The sequence below is a fragment of the Nomascus leucogenys genome, chromosome 21, assembly GCF_006542625.1.
Source record: "Nomascus leucogenys isolate Asia chromosome 21, Asia_NLE_v1, whole genome shotgun sequence".
Lineage (NCBI taxonomy): Eukaryota > Metazoa > Chordata > Mammalia > Primates > Hylobatidae > Nomascus > Nomascus leucogenys.
The window spans coordinates 7720812-7745463 of NC_044401.1; the positions used below are offsets into that span (position 1 = coordinate 7720812).

General features: G+C 40.4%; 1 protein-coding gene across 1 annotated transcript in view; it reads left to right on the top strand.

The window, feature by feature from the left end:
* USF3 (upstream transcription factor family member 3) overlaps positions 1–21734 on the top strand; it is a 48607-nt gene extending 26873 nt beyond the window's left edge. Inside the window, exons 6-7 of the mRNA XM_003261822.2 lie at positions 5778–5874; positions 8767–21734. Coding sequence (XP_003261870.2) covers positions 5778–5874; positions 8767–15224 — 6555 coding nt within the window. The 3' untranslated portion in view covers positions 15225–21734. The remainder of the gene's footprint in view (positions 1–5777; positions 5875–8766) is intronic.
* The last annotated feature ends 2918 nt before the right edge of the window (positions 21735–24652 follow it).

The following is a 24652-nucleotide window of genomic DNA, read 5'->3' on the forward strand; positions in this document are numbered from 1 at the left end:
TACCATATAATTTCTAGAATCTTCAGATTTCTCTTGATTACTAAATTAATCACATGACTGTGTTTACATATATGCCACTCTATTTGCCAGGCATTTTTTTGTTTTGTTTTCCTGCCAATGCATAGTCTTACTCCTTTTAAATTCTTACTTAGAATCTTCCAAGGATCTTTTTAAAAATTTATTCTCCATGCCCTCTTAACCCCCAGTAGTACTTAAAATCTCAGCTTAAAGTATGACAGTGTTCTCTAATGAAGATACCTTTTTGTTCCTTCTAATAATGAGGATAAAGCGTGCTCCACTGAAAACAAAACAAAACAAAAAATTGAAACAATATGAAAGGCACAAAAAGATTTAAAAAAATAAATTGATATCTTACTCCCAAGCAATAATCACTATTATAATGTTGTAATTAAATGAATATATGCAAAAAGTTAATAAGACACATAGCAAACAGCACTAAAAAGCTTAAAACAACAAACATTAATCTCCTACCTGCTTCCTAACCCCAACACAGCTCCTCAGAGGAAAATATTCTCAACTGTTTCTTCTGTTTTTTTGTTTTTGTTTTTGTTTTTTTACTGTTTTATTTCTAAATGACATTCTTATGTTGCTGTATCTGAATTTTTCAATTTTAGGTATTATCTGTTGACTCGTTGTTATGCTTTTCCCCCTGGCTTCTCCTTCTTCAGTCCTCCCATTATAATTCTATCACTTTTAGTTAAATTGGTATTCAGTTTTTATGTTTTTAAAACTGTAAATATTATTCATGGTTGAGCCAAGGACTGTACTATTATATTTCATTTGTTGCTTTTGTTTTTGGGGGGAGTAAATAATTACCTCATAGTTTTCCATTAGCTTAATTTTTCATATACTTATCTTTAATCCTTCTGACATTTCCAACCATCTCTTAGTAGAGTTTTCTATAAGGTCAAATGTACTACATAATTTTCATTTGCCATTTTCTTTCTTCAAGACTTTACTTCTGGAACCCTCTGTTCTCCTTTTTCATTCTCAACCAGTTGGCCTCTTCCATCTCTTCTGTTTTTAATTGCAGCTCTTATATTTTTAATTTCCAAGAGTCTTTTTTCTTATTCTCTGTTCCTTTTCCTACCATATGTTTGTGGATACAATATCTTCTCACCTCTGAATAGTATATGTAGGTTTTTTCCTGAAGTTTTTTTCTGTTTATGTTTTTTTCCTCTGATTTCCTTTTTTCCCCTTTTTGTCTCATCTTTTTTTGAGGGGGTTTTCCTTAAATGTTTAGTGACTTGAAGCTGTTTTTTTCATACTTGGGAATGAGGCATTAAAAAGCTGATTGAATAGGTTTGTCTTTTGACGGCCCTAAGTGTTGCATGATTAGAAGCTATGCTAGTTTTGTTGTTGTTGTTGTGGAACTAAAACATATCAGTATTTGTCATTTTTTTTCTTTTGTGGGATAGCTATTAATTTTTTTATTTTCTCGGAGAAGAACCCATCAGTCTCCTGCCCGGGAGTGGGACTGGTAGGAAGAGGAAGAGGTTGCTATTATTCTGGAAGCTGGATGGGGGCTGGGGGGCTAGAGAGTCTTGTGCTGTAGTAGGCAGAGTTTTACTCTAGCCCCCTGTTTCCACTTAGGACCCTCGTCTTGTCCACTTTTGTGCCAAGTATCCCTGAGGCTGAAATTCTCTGGTTCAAATTTCACAGAAAATAAACGTGTCTCCTGCGGTTTGGGCAGGAAGGGAAAGTCATCCAGCTGTGTAGAATATGTGCGTGGGGGCAGGGTAGGGGGTGGTTCTTATTACTGATTTGTTAGGAGTCTTTCAGCCAGTTCCCCTCTATTTTAACCCCCAGCTCACTCCACCTTCTATAGAGGTTGGTGGTTCTCAGTGTTGAGCCTTCCCAGGATGTCAAAGGAGCAAATCAGCTTGCTTCTCTATGTTATCTCCCGTGGAAAGGACTTACTCTTCATTTCCTTTCATTCTTCCCTATAGGATGGACTTAGACTTCCATATATGGTTTTTTTGTTTGTTTGTTTGTTTTGAGACAGTCTCACTCTATTGCCTAGGGTGGAATGCAGTAGCATGATCTCGCTCACTGCAACCTCCGCCTCCCAGGTTCAAGTGATTCTCTTGCCTCAGCCTCCTGAGTAGCTAGGATTACAGGTGCATGCCACCACGCCAGGCTAATTTTTGTATTTTTAGTAGAGATGGGGTTTTGCCATGTTGGCCGGGCTGGTCTCAAACTCCTGACTTCAAGTGATCCACCCACCTCGGCCTCCCAAAGTGCCCGGCTCCATGTATGTATTTTTCAGCCTTTTTAAAAATTGTGCTTTCTGTTTCCTTAACACAATGGCACACACTATGCCTTCTAATTTATTTTTCTTTCTCCACATCTCAATAGAAGGTAGCTACTCAGTAAACATAGAAGTTTGCCCAGGAAAATCTTACTTTCCTGCTCTTGGCTTTCATCCCTGCAAGTTTCTCTGAAGAAAGGAAATCATAACCGTTTTACTTCCTTGGTGTTCTAGAATGTGCAAAGGAAGTCAGTATTTGGCTATCAGAAGCAGAGCCAACTAAGATTTTCTTCACAGGCTTTGGCCCCTGTCTGCAGTAGAGGGACAGGTGGCTGGGAATTATCAGGTTCTGACTTTGTTCAGATTATTGTTTTTAAAAAGAACAATATTATTTTTCTCTTAGTAGTAAATAATTTACTGGGTTTATGTATTGGGTCTCTGTTGGGACTCAGTGTAAAGAACTCAGAATTATAAATTGCCAAACAAAGGACTAAATCACAGTGATTCCTACATGAAAAGAGTTATCTACAAAGTACCAGAGATAGCTAATAATATATATCCTGGAGTAGAGGTTAAATATTCATTGCAACATTCTTTTTTTTTTTTTTGAGACGGAGTCTTGCTCTGTCACCCAGGCTGGAGTGCAGTGGCACAATCTCGGCTCACTGCAAGCTCTGCCTCCTGGGTTCACGCCATTCTCCCGCCTCAGCCTCCCAAGTAGCTGGGACTACAGGCACCCGCCACCACGCCCGGCTAATTTTTTTTTTTATTTTTAGTAGAGACGGGGTTTCACCGTGTTAGCGAGGATGGTCTTGATCTCCTGACCTCGTTATCCGCCCGCCTCGGCCTCCCAAAGTGCTGGGACTACAGGCATGAGCCACCGTGCCCAGCAATTGCAACATTCTTGATAGCTGAAGGATAAAAACCAGAAATGACTGTTAAGGTATCTTAAATGTTTATCAATAATAGACTAGTAAACAAAATAAATACAGTCATTAGCAACAGTAAGTAGTCCGGGCGTGGTGGCTCACGCCTGTAATCCCAGCACTTTGGGAGGCCAAGGCGGGCAGATAATGAGGTCAGGAGATTGAGACCATCCTGGCTAACATGGTGAAACCCTGTCTCTACTAAACAACAACAACAACAACAACAACAACAACAAATTAGCCAGGCGTGGTGGTGGGCGCCTGTAGCTACTCGGGAGGCTGAGGCAGGAGAATAGCATGAACCCAGCAGGCGGAGGTTGCAGTGAGCTGAGATCGCGCCACTACACTCCAGCCTGGGCGATAGAGCAAGACTCTGTCACCAAAAAAAAAAAAAAAAAAAGAAACAATAAGTAGGGGCTGGGCATGGTGGCTCACACCTGTAATCTCACCACTTTGGGAGACCAAGGTGGGAGGATCACCTGAGGTCAGGAGTTCAAGACCAGCCTGGCCAACATGGTGAAACCCCGTCTCTACCAAAAAAAAAAAAAAAAAAATTAGCCAGGCGTGATGGCATATGCCTGTAGTCCCAGCTACTTGAGAGGCAGAGGCAGGAGAATTGCTTGAGCCCGAGAGGCAGAGGTTGCAGTGAGCCAAGATCATGCCACTGCACTCCAGCCTCGGCCACAGAGCAAGCCTGTCTCAAAAAAAAAAAAAAAAAAAAGAATTATATCTAGATGCTATATGGAAGTATCGCAAATATATGAATATATATATATATATATATAGTTTTTTTGAGATGGAGTTTTGCTACTGTTGCCCAGGCTGGAGTGCAATGGTGCAATCTCGGCTCACCACAACCTCCTCCTCCTGGGTTCAAGCGATTCTCCTGACTCAGCCTCCCAAGTAGCTGGGATTACAGGCATGCGCCACCACACCCGGCTAATTTTGTACTTTTAGTAGAGATGGGGTTTCTCCATGTTGGTCAGGCTGGTCTCGAACTCCTGACCTCAGGTGATCTGCCCACCTCGGCTTCCCAAAGTGCTGGGATTACAGGCATAAGCCACCGTACCCGGCCACCAAGATATATTTTTTAAATGTAAGGAAATACAAAATCCTTTTGTCTATTTTGTTTGTTTGTTTTTTCTTTTGAGACAGAATCTCACTCTGTTACCCAAGCTGGAGTGCAGTGGTAGGATCTCACTTCACTGTAATCTCTGCCTCCCAGGTTCAAGCAATTCTCATGTCTCAGCCTACTGAGTAGCTGGCATTACAGGTGTGCGCCCACCATGCCTGGCTAATTTTTTTGCAATTTTGATAGAGATGGGATTTTGCCATTTTGGCCAGGCTGGTCTCAAATTCCTGACCTCAAGTGTCTGCTCGCCTCGGCCTCCCAAAATGCTGGGATTATAGGCGTGAGCCACCACGCCTGGCCTTCTCTGAGTTTTTAAAAAAGATGTATATAGGCATGTATTGGACATGAGAATAAAGGAATACTTTAACATAACATACAATCTTTTCAAAAAAGCTTAGGAATACAATTTACTGGAAGCGTGACACCAAAACTCAATCAAGTGACATTTCTCTCTTGACCTGTTATTTAGAATAATTCGTAGTTGTGGTAAACAGAGTAAAGAATAACATTAAAATCCAAAACCTTTACAAAATCTTGAAGGCCTCCTCTGGCCTCTTCTACTACTCTTCCCATGTGTACTCCACTGTAGCTCTGCTCACCTCCTTACCATTCCTCCAACGTGCCGAGCCTAGCTTGGCTGAGGGCCCCTGCCCTTCTGATCCTGCTGTCTGGACTCCCTTTTCCCATATATCTGCAGGGCCTGCTTCCTTTCACTTCCTTCCAGTTTTTGCTCAGGTATCACCTTATTCAGGGCCCTTCCCCAACCTCCATATACAACAAATGTTCTCAGTGTCTTAGTTCAGGCTGCTACAACAAAAATGCCATAGACTGGGTAACTTTAATTTCTCACAGTTCTGGAAGCTGGGAAGTCCAAGATCAAGTGCCAGCCAGTTCACTTCCTGGTGATGACCCACTTCCTAGTTATGTCCTCAAGTGGCAGACAGAGAGAGAGATCATCTCTGTCTCTTCTTATAGGGCACTAATCCCATCATGAGGGCTCTACCTTCATGACCTAATTACCTCCCAAAAACCATCACATTGGGGATAAGGGTTTAGACCTATGAATTTTAGGGGGCACAAACATTCAGTCCATTGCACAAAGTAACCTCCACCATCACTCTAGCCCCCTCTTTACCCTGCTTTATATTTCTTCATAGCATTCCTTTGTGTGTGTGTATGTGTGTGTGTATATTCTTCAAGGACAGGGACTTTGTTTGTTTTACTATTATATCCCCAGTGCCTAGAACAGAGCCTGCCACTCATTAGCTGCCCAATAAACATTTAATATATGAAAAATACACAGTAGAAGCTTTTGAATATAGTGTCTGTTTTAAATTTTGAGAAGATACGTATCATATATATGTGATACAGACAAAGCTTAAAGTTTCATCTGGCAAGTTCTTACCCTTCAGTGAAACTTGTAAACTTTTAACATTTTCTTGGACAGAGCAAGAATATGATCCTGGACCAAGCCTTTAAATATATAACAGAATTGAAAAGGCAAAATGATGAACTCCTGCTTAATGGAGGAAACAATGAACAAGGTAAAGATTTAAAAGTTCTTACTTTTTGTTGTATTTTAAAATGTTTAGGTGTTTGTGTCACAGTGAAATTTATATTACGACATAGAAAGCTTTTTGGCCCCAAAACATTATTAAGACCCTGCATTCAGTGGGTCTGGAAGAATAATGTTACCAATAAATTCATTTTAGTCTAACTCTTTCTCCTCGTCTGTGAGCACCTCTTATCTTGCAGGCATACATAGTTTTGACTTTGAACTCTTCCGTGTATTTCATGTTTGCCTAACTCATGATACTGGTAATGCTAAATCTCCTTTATTCCAATTGGACATTGCAGTTAGGGCAATCCCATAAGAAGATGTAAGGGGGGAGTTCTGCTCAGTGAAATTTAAAAAGATTAGGATATGCCTGTGCCAAGACTTAACTATGCATTAACAAAAAAGGCCAAAACATTCATTTTGTTTATACTACTTGTAATGTGTGCATCAAACTGCCTGATCATTTAATGATACTTGATTCTTAGATAAAGGTGACTTTTTAATGCCATCAAATGAGTTCTCTTTTTCCATTAGCATTGGAGAGAAAGTTTCCTTATAGCAGCGGGAAAAAAATATTCCAGGCAAGTGTAAAGCTCAGGGTAGGCCAGTCTGAAATTGTCTTTTATTTATGCCCCTGACAAGTGCAAGGAAAGAATTTCCTGTGACAACTCAGTAGGCCACCATAAAAGGAGAGAAAAAAGAGCAGAATTGCCTGAGGTAAGGTCAGTGCTGGGCTGTGTTTATTGTAATGGATGGGAAAGATATTGGAAAGCTTACCTAGGAGGTCAGCATTCAGAATTCTCCTTGTTTACTTTTAGTTAAATATTAGCAGCTTCCCCCCTCACCTAGTTTAGCTGGTGTTTATGGCCCAGGTCTTTTTGTGATGCCCTCAGATAGATAAATGATCCATGTTTAGTAACCATTTGAGGCACCCCACAGAAGGGGTGTAAGACAGAATGATGAGTAGACTTTTCTAATGAAGGCTCTTTTGATTTCAAAGCACAGAGGCTGAGACAATCAAGTTACCTTAGGAAAAAGGGGAAATTGTTGAAAAATATAAGTTGCATGGGACTCAGAAAAAGCTGACCAGACAGGCCAGGGGTTAGGGGTGGGATCTAAGGCAGCCTAAATCTGTGTTTGTTATTTCTGTCATGATCGTTATTTCTTTGGTTCTTTTTCTGTGCGTCTGCTCTATCCTCTTTTTTCTCTCAGTGGCTTCTTCCCTATGCTCACTGTGCATGTATCTAGTGGCCAAAGCAATGGCCTTGGACTCAGGCCCTCCTAGGTTTGAGTCTCAGCTTCATTTACTCACTCAGTACCCTTTGGTCAGTTACTTAGCCTCTCCAAGTCCCAGTTTCCCTATGTTAAAATGAGGATAATCATAGTATCTACCTGGCTGAATTTAGGCAAATTATGTAACTGCTCTGGGCCTGTTTCTCACATCTAAAAGTGGAGATAATAAAATACAAATTGCCATCTCATGGTTCTTATGAGGATTAAAAGAGATAATACAAGAACTTAGATTAAAGCCCAGCACAGAGTAATTGCTTGATAAATGTTAGCTGTTATAGTTGTCGTTGTTATTAAATGAAACAAGGAATGAAATGTGCCAGGTAGTAAAGGTGCAATAAGTGAGAACCGTGATCATTATTTGGTCCATAATGATTGTTCTTTAATTTCTACTGTCCATGGACACTGGTATCTTTCTTTTGTCTTTTAGTTTTAAACTAAGAAAAATGATCTGCTAGTTTCAGCTCGTCTTTGTTGGAACAGAACTTTTCATTTCAGGCTCCCTTACAGGGTGTTAGCCTGGAGAATAGGATGCTTTGGAAAAGGAATGAGAATACTCTCCACTGTTTCAAGGCAGATGGGGATGTGTGGAGTCACAGAGCATATACCAGCAGCTAAGCCTGCCCCATTAGTGGTACTCATAGGTGAAGCTATCTACCTTAGAAAGGAGGGCTGTGACAGTGCCCTCCCTGCTCAGTAGCATACCTGCATTGTGCCTACCAAGCAAAGTGCAGGTTCCATTGTCGATGCTTTCTTTGGTGCACTTTGGTGCCACTTTGCTTCTTACGTGTTCTATTCCTTTTTGTCTCAGTTGTTTCAAAGGATAAAATAGAAACTAAAGCCATTTATAAAAGAGACTATCGGCTGGGCATGGTGGCTCATGCCTGTAATCCCAGCACTTTGGGAGGCCAAGGCGGGCAGATCACTTGAGGTCAGGAGTTCAAGACCAGCCTGGTCAACATGGCGAAACCCCGAATCTACTAAAAATATGAAAATTAGCTGTAAGTGTTGGTGCGCACCTGTAATCTCAGCTACTCAGGAAGTTGAAGCAGGAGAATTGCTTGAACTTGAGAGGTGGAGGTTGCAGTGAGCTGAGATCGCACCACTGCACTCCAGCCTGGGTCACAGAGCAAGAATCTGTCTCAAAAATAAAATAAAATAAAATAAAATAAAAAATAGACTGTTACTATCACAGGTAATGTTGGCTGCTGCAGCATTTAAATGGCATATTGATATTCAATGTTATCTTCCTAGCATGTTACCATGATATCAGTATGTCTTCCCTTACTTCACCTATGTAGCTGCCCTACTGGAAATTTTTGAATTGGGAATTTTGAGGTTTCTACATTATGAGTAATTTTTCAGTTGACCTTTAAAAATTTATACTTTTTAAATGAGGGCAGAGGGATTTAAGATATCATTCTAAAAAGAAAAAAGAAGTTGTATTAGAAAAGAGCTGAAGAGTCTCAGTTGAGGTATTTAGAATACTAGAATTAGAATTCAGTAGTTTAGTATACAGTTCTTTATCAAGTTATTGTAAATACTGACGTTCTCAGGTATTTATAAATTTTTGTTTTTAATATTATAGCTGAAGAAATAAAAAAGCTACGGAAACAACTGGAAGAAATCCAAAAAGAAAATGGCCGATATATTGAATTACTGAAAGCTAATGACATATGCTTATATGATGACCCCACAATTCACTGGAAAGGAAATCTTAAAAACTCAAAGGTCTCTGTTGTTATTCCTAGTGACCAGGTTCAAAAAAATATCATTGTTTATTCCAACGGGAATCAGCCTGGTGGAAACAGCCAGGGAACAGCTGTTCAGGGGATAACTTTTAATGTTAGTCATAATTTACAAAAGCAGACCGCCAATGTGGTGCCAGTACAGAGGACTTGCAATCTTGTGACTCCTGTATCTATTTCTGGAGTTTACCCTTCTGAAAACAAGCCATGGCATCAGACCACAGTTCCTGCATTGGCTACCAACCAGCCTGTTCCTCTTTGTCTTCCTGCTGCCATTTCTGCTCAGAGTATTCTCGAGCTTCCCACCTCTGAAAGCGAATCAAATGTGCTTGGTGCCACTAGTGGCTCAATGATTGCTGTTTCAATTGGATCTGAGCCTCACCAACATCATTCTTTGCACACATGTCTACATGATCAAAATTCTTCTGAAAATAAGAATGGACAAGAGAACCCCAAATTATTGAAGAAAATGACCCCTTGTGTTACAAACATGCCCCACAGCTCCTCAGCAACTGCCACTAAAGTGCACCATGGAAACAAGTCCTGCCTGAGCATACAGGACTTCAGAGGTGATTTTCAAAACACTTTTGTTGTTTCAGTTACCACCACAGTCTGCTCGCAGCCTCCCAGAACTGCAGATGATTCTTCTCCAGTGAGCATTAGTAAGAGTGCAGACTTGACAAGTACAGCTACAGTGGTGGCATCATCTGCCCCTGGAGTAGGGAAGGCCACCATTCCTATAAGCACTCTTTCGGGAAACCCTTTGGACAATGGTTGGACTCTTTCTTGTTCTTTGCCTTCTTCAAGTGTTAGTACTTCAGATTTGAAAAACATTAATAGCCTTACACGAATTTCCTCAGCTGGAAACACACAGACAACGTGGACTACTTTGCAACTGGCGGGAAACACTATTCAGCCCTTAAGCCAGACACCATCTTCTGCTGTGACTCCAGTATTAAATGAGTCTGGTACTAGCCCCACCACAAGCAACCACAGTAGACATGTGGCTACAGGCATCAACTTGAATAATTCCTTTCCAGCAGATGGGCAGCCAGTTGAGCAAGTAGTTGTAACATTGCCTTCTTGTCCATCTTTGCCTATGCAGCCACTAATTGCCCAGCCACAAGTTAAATCTCAGCCTCCCAAAAATATCCTTCCACTGAATTCAGCAATGCAAGTGATTCAGATGGCTCAGCCAGTTGGGTCAGCTGTTAATGCAGCTCCAACCAATCAAAATGTTATAATTCTTCAGCCACCCAGCACCACCCCATGCCCAACAGTGATGAGGGCAGAAGTTCCCAACCAAACAGTAGGTCAACAGATAGTGATCATACAGGCTGCTAATCAGAATCCTTTGCCACTCCTCCCTGCTCCACCTCCTGGTTCTGTTCGACTCCCTATCAATGGAGCCAATACTGTAATAGGATCTAATAATTCAGTGCAAAATGTTTCAACACCACAGACTTTTGGAGGAAAGCATCTTGTCCACATATTACCAAGACCTTCATCTTTATCAGTGTCTAACTCAACACAAACTTTTTCTGTTACCATGTCAAACCAACAGCCTCAAACCATTTCTTTAAATGGACAGCTCTTTGCTTTGCAGCCTGTGATGTCTTCATCAGGAACTACAAATCAAACCCCTATGCAAATTATTCAACCCACCACCAGCGAAGATCCAAATACCAATGTTGCCCTGAATACATTTGGTGCTTTGGCCAGCCTCAATCAAAGCATATCACAGATGGCTGGGCAAAGCTGTGTACAATTGTCTATTAGCCAGCCTGCCAATGCTCAAACTGCTGCAAATAGTCAAACCACTACAGCTAACTGTGTTTCATTAACAACAACTGCAGCACCTCCCGTGACAACAGATAGTTCAGCCACACTAGCTAGTACTTATAATCTAGTGAGTACTTCCTCAATGAACACTGTTGCTTGTTTGCCTAACATGAAATCTAAAAGGTTGAATAAGAAGCCAGGTGCCAGGAAACACTTAGCAGCAAACAAGTCAGCGTGTCCCCTGAATTCAGTCAGAGATGTGAGCAAGTTAGACTGCCCCAACAGTGAAGGCTCAGCAGAGCCACCCTGTAATGATGGACTGCTAGAAAGCTTCCCTGTTGTGTTACCATCTGTCTCTATGTCCCAGGCAAATAGTGTGAGTGTTTCTGCTTCACATTCTTTGGGTGTTCTAAGCTCTGGATCATTAATACCTGAGTCTGTATTGAAATCTAAGTCACCAGAAAAGTCCAGCTCACCCTCCCAAGATTCTGTAACAAGTGAACATTTTGCAATGGCCGCAGCAAAATCCAAAGATTCTACCCCTAATCTACAACAAGAGACATCTCAGGATAAACCACCAAGTAGTTTAGCATTATCAGATGCTGCCAAACCCTGCACTTCAGCCAATGTATTGATTCCATCTCCAAGTGATCCTCACATTTTGGTTTCTCAGGTTTCTGGTTTGTCATCTACAACAAGCACTACAAGTACTGACTGTGTTTCTGAGGTAGAAATCATTGCTGAACCTTGCAGAGTTGAGCAAGATTCATCAGATACAATGCAAACCACAGGTCTCTTAAAGGGGCAACGTTTAACTACATTGCTATCTGATGTTGCTAAAAAAAAAACCCCTCAGAAATCATCTCTTTCTGATCAAATGGATCATCCTGACTTTTCTTCAGAAAATCCTAAAATAGTTGATTCAAGTGTGAATTTACATCCCAAACAGGAACTATTACTGATGAACAACGATGATAGAGATCCTCCACAGCATCATTCCTGCCTCCCTGATCAAGAGGTTATTAATGGTTCTTTGATCACCGGTAGACAGGCCGACTCTCCCATGTCAACCAGCTCTGGCAGTAGTCGTAGTTTCTCAGTTGCATCCATGCTTCCTGAAACAACAAGAGAAGATGTGACCAGCAGTGCAACAACTAATACATGTGACAGCTGTACCTTTGTAGAGCAAACTGATATAGTAGCTCTTGCAGCAAGAGCTATTTTTGACCAGGAGAACCTTGAGAAGGGAAGAGTTGGCCTCCAGGCTGATATAAGGGAAGTTGCTTCAAAGCCTTCTGAAGCATCATTGTTAGAGGGAGACCCACCTTTCAAATCACAGATACCTAAAGAGAATGGCACAGGACAGGCAGAAGCAACACCAAATGAATTTAATTCTCAGGGTTCAATTGAAGCAACTGTGGAGAGGCCCCTTGAAAAACCAAGTTGTTCTCTAGGAATTAAAACATCAAATGCATCTTTACAGGATTCAACTTCTCAGCCACCAAGCATCACCAGTTTAAGCGTGAATAATCTTATCCATCAGAGCAGCATCAGCCATCCTCTGGCCAGCTGTGCGGGTTTATCCCCAACCTCAGAGCAAACAACTGTGCCTGCAACGGTTAATCTGACTGTTTCGTCTAGCTCCTATGGCAGTCAACCTCCTGGACCATCTCTGATGACCGAATATTCCCAAGAACAGCTAAATACTATGACTAGTACCATACCAAATTCACAGATTCAAGAGCCACTCTTAAAGCCAAGTCACGAAAGCCGTAAGGATTCTGCTAAGCGTGCTGTCCAAGATGACCTTTTACTGTCTTCAGCTAAACGTCAAAAGCACTGTCAGCCAGCCCCCGTCAGGCTTGAAAGTATGTCCCTGATGAGCAGAACTCCAGACACCATTTCTGATCAAACTCAAATGATGGTCAGTCAGATCCCTCCTAATTCTTCAAACTCAGTTGTGCCTGTTAGCAACCCAGCTCATGGAGATGGCCTTACACGATTATTTCCACCTAGTAACAACTTTGTGGCTCCTGCATTGAGGCAAACTGAAGTTCAGTGTGGTTCTCAGCCTTCAGTTGCTGAACAGCAGCAAACCCAGGCAAGTCAACATCTACAGGCCCTGCAGCAGCATGTTCCAGCTCAAGGGGTATCTCACCTTCATAGTAACCATCTCTACATAAAGCAGCAGCAGCAGCAGCAACAACAACAAGCAGGGCAGTTAAGAGAGAGGCATCACTTATATCAAATGCAGCATCATGTACCTCATGCAGAGAGCTCTGTCCACTCTCAGCCCCATAATGTCCACCAACAGAGGACTCTGCAACAGGAAGTTCAGATGCAGAAAAAGAGGAATCTTGTTCAGGGCACCCAGACCTCTCAGCTTTCCTTACAACCGAAGCACCATGGAACTGATCAGTCCCGATCCAAGAGTGGCCAGCCACATCCCCATCATCAGCAGATGCAGCAACAAATGCAGCAACACTTTGGAGGCTCCCAGACAGAGAAGAGCTGTGAAAACCCTTCAACTAGTCGGAACCATCATAACCATCCTCAGAACCATCTCAATCAAGATATTATGCACCAACAGCAGGATGTTGGAAGCAGACAGCAAGGTTCAGGGGTTTCATCTGAACATGTATCTGGGCATAATCCAATGCAGAGGCTTTTGACATCAAGAGGCTTAGAGCAGCAAATGGTGTCCCAACCAAGTATTGTGACTAGATCTTCAGACATGACCTGTACTCCACACAGGCCAGAGAGAAATAGAGTTTCAAGTTATTCTGCTGAGGCACTTATTGGAAAGACATCTTCTAATTCAGAGCAGAGAATGGGAATATCAATTCAGGGTTCCAGAGTTTCAGATCAGCTTGAAATGAGAAGCTATCTTGATGTTCCCAGAAATAAGAATTTGGCTATTCATAATATGCAGGGTCGTGTGGACCATACTGTAGCCTCAGATATCCGCCTTTCTGATTGTCAGACGTTTAAACCAAGTGGAGCTAGTCAACAGCCCCAGAGTAATTTTGAAGTACAATCTTCAAGAAACAATGAAATAGGTAACCCTGTATCATCATTGCGGAGTATGCAGTCCCAGGCTTTTCGAATTAGTCAAAACACTGGCCCCCCACCAATTGACCGTCAAAAGAGATTACCTTACCCACCAGTTCAGAGCATCCCAACAGGAAATGGTATTCCATCAAGGGACGGTGAAAATACTTGTCACCAAAGTTTCATGCAGAGCTTACTGGCCCCTCACCTCAGTGATCAGGTCATTGGGAGCCAGAGGTCACTCTCAGAACATCAGAGGAATACACAGTGTGGTCCATCCTCTGCAATTGAATATAATTGTCCCCCAACTCATGAAAATGTCCATATTAGAAGAGAGAGTGAGAGTCAGAATCGGGAAAGTTGTGACATGTCGTTAGGTGCAATTAACACCAGGAACAGCACCTTGAATATTCCTTTTTCAAGTTCCTCTTCCTCAGGAGATATTCAAGGTCGAAACACAAGCCCCAATGTTTCTGTACAGAAATCCAATCCCATGAGGATTACTGACAGTCATGCGACCAAGGGCCACATGAACCCTCCAGTCACAACCAACATGCATGGGGTTGCAAGGCCAGCATTGCCACATCCATCTGTGTCTCATGGAAATGGCGATCAAGGCCCTGCTGTACGTCAAGCGAATTCTTCAGTTCCCCAGAGATCAAGGCATCCCCTGCAAGACAGCAGTGGTTCCAAAATTCGTCAGCCTGAAAGGAATCGTTCTGGAAACCAAAGGCAAAGTTCTGTCTTTGATCCAAGTCTTCCCCACCTTCCCCTCTCTACTGGTGGCAGTATGATTCTTGGACGCCAACAACCTGCTACAGAGAAGAGAGGAAGTATTGTTCGTTTCATGCCTGATAGCCCACAAGTACCTAATGATAATGCAGGTCCTGACCAGCATACACTATCACAAAATTTTGGTTTTTCTTTTATTCCTGAGGGTGGCATGAATCCACCAATAAATGCTAATGCTTCTTTCATTCCACAGGTTACTCAGCCTAGTGCCACTCGAACTCCAGCCCTCATCCCGGTAGATCCGCAAAATACTCTGCCCTCCTTCTATCCTCCATACTCTCCTGCTCATCCTACACTGTCCAATGATATTTCAATCCCCTATTTTCCTAATCAGATGTTCTCAAATCCTAGCACAGAGAAGGTAAACAGTGGAAGTTTAAATAACCGATTTGGATCAATTTTATCTCCTCCCAGACCTGTTGGGTTTGCTCAACCAAGTTTTCCTCTTCTGCCAGATATGCCACCAATGCACATGACCAACTCTCACTTATCCAATTTTAATATGACATCTTTGTTTCCAGAAATAGCTACAGCGCTTCCTGATGGCTCAGCAATGTCACCTTTGCTTACAATAGCAAATTCCTCTGCCTCTGACTCTTCCAAGCAGTCCTCAAACAGGCCTGCCCATAACATAAGCCATATTCTAGGTCATGATTGCAGTTCAGCTGTTTAAATACCGATAAACGAAATGTAAAGGTAATGAGTGAGATTACAAGTGTATTTGTGGGTGCATGCGCACAGACATGTACATGAAGAGAAGGATTGTGTGTGTGTGTCTGCATAATCAGTTTTCAGTTATCTTCTGAATGTAGGGAAGCCATGTCAGATGCAGATACTGGGTTGTCAGAAAACAAGTTATCTTTCATTTTCAACTGTATGGTGTACTTTTTTATTTTCCAAGTAGATTTACATTTCCAAGTTGATATTTCCTAAATACTAATTAGCTGGAAATTGGGGGAGATCATCTTGTCATGTACTGGGTAGTAGGAGGGAGCCTAGACTTTAAACTTGATTGTTGATAACTTACAGAATATATAGTTAAGTTGCTACTGAAAAATATAGGCAGCTTGATAAAACAGTGACTCATAATCAAGTGCTGGCTAATGTCAGCATCTAGAACAGCTTCTTACCTATGGCAGATGTTGAACTGATGTTGAGTTTAATGTCCGTAGTTAAAGTCAAGCAGTTAGCAAATAAATAAAAGCAATCAGCCTTTATTCTCAAAGTTTGGTTTAGATAGAGACTTCTTTCTAAATTACAACAATCCATAAATTATCTGAATTTTATGTCTTGTTCTTCAAATTAGGGAGCTGTGTTATCCTTTAATGTGCCAAGATTATTTAAAGCAAAGGTCTTCCTTAGACAATTATTTAGCCTTAAATATAGAAAGCTAAAAAGTTAAGTACATACATATTCTCCATTTTGTGCTTGCATTTTGCATCAGGTCATAAGGGTAAAAGCAGATAGTTGTATTGTGGAGTTTTGCATGGGTGCAGTTAACAATGGATGTTTCATCAACTGAGTTTAATTTAGTATTCTCTCTTCATTCTATTTGATCTTGAAATAAATTCTTTTGCATTCATTTAAATATTAGGATTGATCAGGAAATAGTGTGTTTGTAATCTACACATTTTTTTGAGCCTTACTTTAAAAATATTTCTGAACAGAGATTTAAGCTCTGTCAGTATTTTCATTTACTGATAGTATTTATATTTTAAACATGGCATTGTATATTACATTATTATCCTTCATAACAGAATTATAATGAGAATATGAATTTGTTATTTTTCTTGTTGGTAGATGTGAAATGGTGCTTCAAAAAATATATAGTCTTTCTGTGTGTCTCTCTGTGTGTAAGTATGTGTGTGTGTGTGTACACATATTTTAAAGTACGAATTGGTCCTTTAAAAACAGGCCTGCCATCTGAAAATGGGAAATTGAGACCTGAGACCTGCTAAAGCATAGAAGAACTTGATATAGGTAGGGTTTTTTTTTTTTTAAATAGATGGAGTCCTGGCTCTGTCGCCCAGGCTGGAGTGCAGTGGCGCAATCTCAGCTCACTGCAAGCTCCACCTCCCGGGTTCAAGCGATTCTCCTGCCTCAGCCTCCTGAGTAGCTGGGACTACAGGCACGTGCCATCACACCTGGCTAATTTTTTGTATTTTTAGTAGAGACGGGGTTTCACCGTGTTAGCCAGGATGGTCTTGATCTCCTGACCTTGTGATCCACCCGCCTCGGCCTCCCAAAGTGCCAGGATTACAGGCGTGAGCCACCGTGCTCGGCCTAGGTATGGGTTTTTAAAAGCCCCACAGAAGTTTATAATACATTTAAAAACCCATATTAAAATTTGAAAACTTAAAAAAAAATAAGAAAACAATGGTATATATTCCTTTTCTTAAACCCGTGAAGTCCATTACTTTTTGTTCTTGTTATATTCTGCCAAAAATGGGATGGGGTGGGAGAGATGCATAGAAATTGTTTTATCTGCCTTGTTAACAAAGTGAACTCAAGGACCAGCTTTTCTTGTCTTTCTTTTTTTTTTTTTTTTTTTTTTGAGACTGTCACCCAGGCTGGAGTGTTGTTAGGTGCAGTTAACACCAGGAACAGCACCTTGAATATTCCTTTTTCAAGTTCCTCTTCCTCAAGAGATATTCAAGGTCACTCTGTCACCCAGGCTGGAGTGTACATGGCAGGATCTCGGCTCACTGCAGCCTCTGCCTTCTGGGTTCAAGCAATTCTCGGGCCTCAGCCTCCCGAGTAGCTGGGATTACAGGTCTGTGCCACTACACCTGGCGAATTTTTGTATTTTTAGTAGAGACAGGGTTTCACCATCTTGGCCAGGCTGGTCTTGAACTCCTGACATCAGGTGATCCACCCACCTCAGCCTCCCAAAGTGCTGGAATTACAGGTATGAGCCACCCCTCCCAGCCCCCCCCTTTTTTTTAATCCTAAAAAGCTTCCTAAGGGTTGGTCAGAGCAGTTAACTCCAGTGAATACCTCTTCTAAAGACTCAGCAAAAGGGTCAGTTGTGCCTCTTTAACTGTTCTTACTAAACTCTCCTATCTTTTTCTGCTGCCAACTAAGCAGCCTCCTAGGGACAAAGAAATATACAATATATTTTTTTCTTGCTTACAAAGCAAGAACAACCTGTATTTTCTTCCTTCAAAATGGTCTTGGGGAAGAATAGGAGAGCTTCATGAATAAGTTACTCAAGACAACAGATAAACACAGTAGTCAAAACTTTTTATTGAGGAAAAATGTGGGCATTTATGACTTGCTTTTTAATTCTCTTAACTGAATTTTAAGCTGCAACGTTCAAATTTTTCTTTGTACTTGAAAGGTCCAGTCTGCCAATTTCAAGAAGGACAGTTTTCCATGTCTTTGGCTATTCATTTTCCCTCTCTCCGTCTCTCATCTGTCTGTCTCTCACTGCCTCTGTCTCTCATACACACACACACACACACACTCTCTCTCTCTCTCTCTCTCTCTCTCTCTCTCTCTGTCTCTCTCCAGTGGCTGTTAAGAAGGACTGGGGACTGCTAGACATAATTGAAAGTAAGGTAACAGGCTAAGGAGAAGCTCAGTTTGAACATTGCAATGCAAAGGCCTCAAAGCCTGTGACTTTCAAGTATTTCTGTTGCATTAATTGTATTTTCCTGCCTAGCTGTGTTCAGACATAGTATTTGCATTTCTCGGAGCTTTCATTCCAACAGTGTAACATTTTGATCTTGAAAGAGTCTCAATAAGCCTTATTTGACCATCTGAGGAAAAATGTGACCATCTGTGAATAATTGGCTCCTGCTTACGTGTAGCTCTAATTACTTTACAGATGTATGCATGTGTATGTAAGACTTCATAATTCTGAAAGTGTTCAGACCATAGTACCCTTATTTGATTTACAAGCATGAATATATGAGATTTACTAGCAGTATTAAGTATTTGATAATTAGAGCTACGTGATTTTTGGGAAGAAATTTGTTATGTGGTATCTAGTGTTAATCTGGATATAATTTTTGGTAAAGGGATGGCAGAAAACTAGTCAATTTTGGTTATAATAAATGTAACCTTATTCTTGGCCTGCTCCATGTCAAATAGGGCTCAGGGAAGCTGGTCATTTCCTTAGCGGGATGATTACTCCTTTGCCTTGAAATATTTATTGGGCCCACCATGTATGGATCAGCGTGTGATAGTAAGTCATACTCCCAAATCAGTGATTCCCAAGTCTTGGCTTTGGGAACCAGTATGCCTCGTATTCTCTTAAAGAGCAACAAGAATTTCCTGAAACAAAATTAGTTCGGAATTGATTTAAATTTTTTAACTTCTGGAAATACACGAAGTTATATCTGAGTCATGAGTGACAGTCATTGATTAAATCATTTCTCTGTCTCTTTTTTAGCATTATTGATCACAGAATCAGTCATAAATGTGGTTGATTCCTTTCAACATTTAACAATAACTTCTAATGAAGGGAAAAATTCCAGATTCTCTTCATGCGTAAACGTTTAATGTGTCAATCATAGATGAAAGTAATCTAGTTTGATGTTGTTTCTTTTTTTTTTTTTTTTTTTTGGAAAATACAAGTTGCTCTGGGATGGCTTATACCAGTTCAGGAAATTTTTTTTTGTTTTTATTAGAAGACCTTTTGGGGTATCAGAGATGGCACCTTTTTTCTAGGTAAGGTGTAGGAATTCCTCAATGGTCTTGCTTCATAAAATTTAACATATCAGAACTGGGGAAAGAGAAAGGAAGGGGTTATTCTTTAGCAGCATTTTCCAGTCACATATCAGGGTTATATTGAATTGCAACAAAGATCAACTTTTAAAAATTAGCCTTCTTAAAATACAAAATGATTTAAGTATTTTAAAGATAATTTATTTGCCTTGCTCTTGCCTTCTAACATTAGCCATTTCATGGACAGGCTAAAACTTATACTCCAAAAAATGTGGAAGCATGTTTTAATGGGAGTAAAATTAAAAATTTTTGAGAAAGGGTAAAATCTTATGAATATGCATCTTCTTAGCTTTATCTTCCCTTTGATATGTAGGCACTTATGCTCTTCCATCTGCTCCATGTCAAATAGGGCTCAGGGAAGCCGGTCATTTCCTTAGTGGGATGATTACTCCTTTGCCTCGAAACATTTACTGGGCCCACCATGTATGGATCAGCATGTGGTACTGAGTCATACTCCCAAATCAGTGATTCCCAAGTCTTGGCTTTGGGAACCAGTATGCCTCGTATTCTCTTAAAGAGCAACAATAATTTCTTGAAACAAAATTAGTTCAGAATTGATTTAAAATATTTCAATGTGCCATATAGCTCTGTCCCTTGGTTTGATTGGCCTTGTTTTTTCCTGTGAAGAATGAAAGGGCAAAGGTGATACCAAAATGAAACAGCTTTGGAGTGACATCTTTAGGAGCCTGGAAGCCATTTTTATAATTCTGTTGTCTATATAAATGCTACCTTTGCCTGGAGGTAGTGCGCCTGTGGCTGTGTACATCCAGAGGGCAACAGTAATAGCCAACAACCAGACAAACTAGTGAAGTTAATCTGTGAGTGATGATTTTATGATACGTATATGCAAATTAAAGGCAGAAGTTAGTTTCTTCTCAAGATGCCTTTTTGGCTGAGCATTACCATTTTTCTTTCCCCAGGGTGTGACAGAAAAGGGCCTTTTTTGGATTTAACTATATTCTGTCTGCATTCTATTCTTCATGCGCAGGTTTCTACTAGAACCTGTGGAGGGGGGACACCAAATTTAGATTGAGGCAGTCCACGCTGGTAAGAAGCGTGAGGACCTTGTTGGACACAGAGCTTCTAGATCTTTTCACCTGTAGCCTCTACCCTGTTCCTGCACTTTACCTGAAACTGTGCCTCTGGTCTTTAGACCAGCTGTTGGAACATATCACTCACCCACTCCTCTGTTATAGCAAAGGGCCAGCTGGGATGGTACATGCTGTGTAATCAGACACCTTCTCGACAAGTACAGCTGATGTTTCTCACTGTTGCCTTATCATTCTCTGAGCCATCTTTGATGTTGATTTGTAAAAAAAAACAAAAAACAAAACAAAAAAAACTTAGTAGCAAAACTCCTGTTAAACTCAGAGTTTGTATGTGGTGGTCATTCAACATCCTTATTTCTAGATTTACGCAAACTGTACCAACTGTAATCTTTTTCTGGCACGCGTATGTGGTCAGATGCTTCGTAAACATGAGCCAACTTGGGTTGTAAACATTGGGCATAATATACAAATTGGGGAATTTTGGATGACTGCATAATCCTGTCACTAGAGATTTCATAAGACAGAAGATAACTATTTGTAATTTCACACATTTTTTAAAAAGGTGATCTTTCTTTCCCTCAGTTGTGTATACAGCTATACACCACACTAATACCATACTATGTCATAGGAACTTAAAGTTAGATGTATCTAAATCCCTTCACTTTTCTGAGACTTCTCTGCACTCCCACCCCTGAAGTCTTCAAATCATTTTTCATCTGTGAAGTCACTGAGGTACTGGGCTTGACTATAGTGGTAACAGTTAAGGGGAGTTGAACTATTGATCTTCCAAGAAGAAAGGGACCAGACAGTGTTAAGATGCTGCAGTTGTGTTACTGTGAAGAAAAGACTCGCTTCCACTTTCAGCAGGCTATATAAATATATATACATATATATATATATATATTTTCACTTTGGTAAAAAAAAGTTGAAAAATCTGAGGAGAACATAATTACCTTCACAAATTATTTATAGATACACTGGGTGAGAAGCTTACTGTAGGGCAGTCACCCGAAAAAAACTAATTTTAGTGCTTTCAATAGTGTAATATTTGTATCTATTACCATGGCAGCAGTGTCTGCTGCACACTGTGTCCTATTACTGTAAATCTCCGGGTTTATAATTCTTATGGAAACTAATTTGTTTTGTAATGGAATCCAGAGCAGATATGTATAATATGATCAGGATTGTCCTACAGTTGTAAATAAGAATAGGTCCTGTTTATTTTGACATCTTTTTACAAATACATTGTATTAGGGTGTGAATATTCTGAACCATCCTCTTGTTTAAAGTTTGGAAATTTTTATTGTTAAATGTAACATTTTAATGGTTGTAATAATTATTTGTATAGATATGAATATAGTATTTTATTTAAGAAAATAAACTTTGCATTTTTGCATTGTAAATTCTGTCTTCCCTGATCATTGCATGTGCCACTTCAAACCTGCATTAAAGTGGCCTGTCTTGCACTGAAGTATTCTATTCAAGTAATCTTTAAATTTTGCTATAACATCTGAAAATAGTGCCATGACATATTTGCCATAGGGATTGTGTTCCTGATCAACCAGCAGACCTCAAATCATAATTATGACCAGAACTATATTGTTAGAACAAACTGTATACCTCTATACTCATAAAAAGTAAAATTAGAATTTCGGATCTGGAAGAGTATTTCAAGATGATCCACTTTAAACTCTCTGCCGATTTTCTAGTGGAGGAAACTGAAGCACAGAACTTTGCGACAAGTTAGGTCTTTCCCGATAGCTGCCCACATCACTTAGCAAAACTCACAAGCATGAAGCCTGGAGGCAAAACAATTGCACGGGAACTTGTACAGTATAAAGTGATGTAAAGTTTAAATGCCCATACATCAGACAATTTATTGTTTGGGCTAGCCTACAGGTGTGGTAAAAATGATAAGGAAATGATAAACTCAAAATTCAGGATAATGGCTACTTCTTAGAAAAGGTAAAGGGGGATGATATCAAGGAAGGAGGAGTACTTCAAAAGTATTGTTATATTCTATTGCACTGGGTAGCAGATGCTCAGGTATTGATCTCATTTATGCCTGAAGTCTTTGTTTTATGAATGTCTAAAATATATCCTAATGTTTTAAAAGGTAAAATGGCCAGGCACGGTAGCTCACACCTGTAATCCCAGCACTTTGGGAGGCTAAGGCGGGTGGGTCACTTGAAGTCAGGGGTTGAAGATCAGCCTGTCCAACATGGTGAAACCCCATCTCTACTAAAAGTACAAAAATTATTGTATTTTTACAATACAATTGGGTGTGGTGGCATATGCCTGTAATCCCAGCTACTCGGGGGACTGAGGCAGGAGGATTGCTTGAACTTGGAAGCAGAAGTTGCAGTGAGCCAAGATTGTACCACTGCACTCCAGCCTGGGCGACAGAGCAAGACTCTGTCTCAAAATAAATAAATAAAAATAAAAGGTAAAATGAGGACCTTAGACACCACTTATTCTCACATATACTCCAGGAAATTAAAGCTCACAATATTTTCCTTGACCTATCTTCTTGGGACTTCAGATTAAAAGTCGGTATTCTGACTGTGAAGGGCTAACTTCCTACTCTTGCATACCACCTCCCATTCAGATGTTATAGATGGAACATACATTTTGATTATACAAGAAGCCCTAATATGCCACGAAAGACATACAAATCATAAAGATGCAAACACTATGCTTAAATTTAATCTCCCTAAAAGTTATAGTGTAGTTTTTGGAATTAACAGCAATTACAAATATAAGAGAACTATCTGAACAAAATTCCACAGAGAAATTCCATTTCTAGGTAAGCTGAGATCTCTGGTCTTTTTTCCCCTGGGGATGTTGGATGAGTCTGGGCTGAAAAGGCAGAGTGAAAGCACCCATAGTTTCATGAAGCTTAGGAGACAAAATCCTGCTAGAGGGAGCAGGTGTCATTTTCAAGACATTTAAAACCAGAGGCAAACTGAATCTAACTAAAGCTACATCCCAGCTCTCACACAGCTCAATACTCTCTGCCTAACAAAGGAAACATGAACCCTCTCTGGTGGAAAATACCATCCACCTTAATCTCTAACATTCTTTTATATACAATCCCCAGAAAATACATACAATATCTAGGAAATGTGGCCAAAAAGCAGAAGGAAAAGCAGATTGTATAAGTAGACCCACAGACAATCAAGATGCACAGACAAGGGCTTTAAAATAACTATAAAAATACGTTAAAATGGAAAAATTTTAAAATAGGTTAAAAACAGAGAATTACAATTTATAAAAAAAGAAATGGAACAGAAAACAGTAGTTGCTCGGGGAAGGTGGAAGGGTTGACTACAAAGAGGAACAAATTATGAGGGGAGATGTTCTATATCTTGTGTTGTTAAAAGTCACAGAACTGTACTCTGTTGGGTGGATTTTGGGTGTAAGTTATACTTCAATAAACCTGACAAATAATGGAAAAAAAGAATAGAATGTACATCTAGAGCTGGAAAAGTTAAATCAGGAAATTCTTTTTTTTTTTTTTTTTTTTCTGAGATGGAGTCTCGCTCTGTCACCCTGGCTGGAGTGCAGTGGTGCAGTCTTGGCTCACTGAAAGCTCTGCCTCTGGGGTTCACACCATTCTCCTGCCTCAGCCTTCCAAGTAGCTGGGACTACAGGCACCCGCCACCACGCCTGGCTAATTTTTTTGTATTTTTCGTAGAGACAGGGTTTCACTGTGTTAGCCAGGATGGTCTTGATCTCCTGACCTCGTAATCCACCTGCCTCAGCCTCCCAAAGTGCTGGGATTACAGACATGAGCCACTGCACCTGGCCAGGAAATTCTTAAATAAATTTGTAGTAAAGTACACATATCAGTCAATAGGAAATCAAACCAAAGCACAGAGAAAAAAAAGGAATAGAAAAGAGTGATCAAAATGCAAGGTATGTGTGGGGCACTGTCAAAATATCCAAATTATGTATCACTAGAGCCTCTAACAGAGAGGAGAGAGAATTGGACAGAAGTAATATTTGATGGGTGAAAATGTTCAAAACTGATAAATATATTAACTATAGATTCTATATGTTTGGTGAACCCACAAGTAGGATAAATGTAAAGAAAGGTACACCTATACATCATTAACCAGACATCTGAACTCTAAAGATAAAGGACTTTGGGAGGTCAAGGCAGGCAGATCACTTGAGGTCAGGAGTTCGAGACCAGCCTGGCCAACATGGTAAAACCCTGTCTCTACTAAAAATACAGAAATTAGCCAGGCATGGTTGTGGGCACCTGTAGTCCCAGCTACTTGGCCCAGCTTGGGTGACAGAGTAAGATTCCATGTCA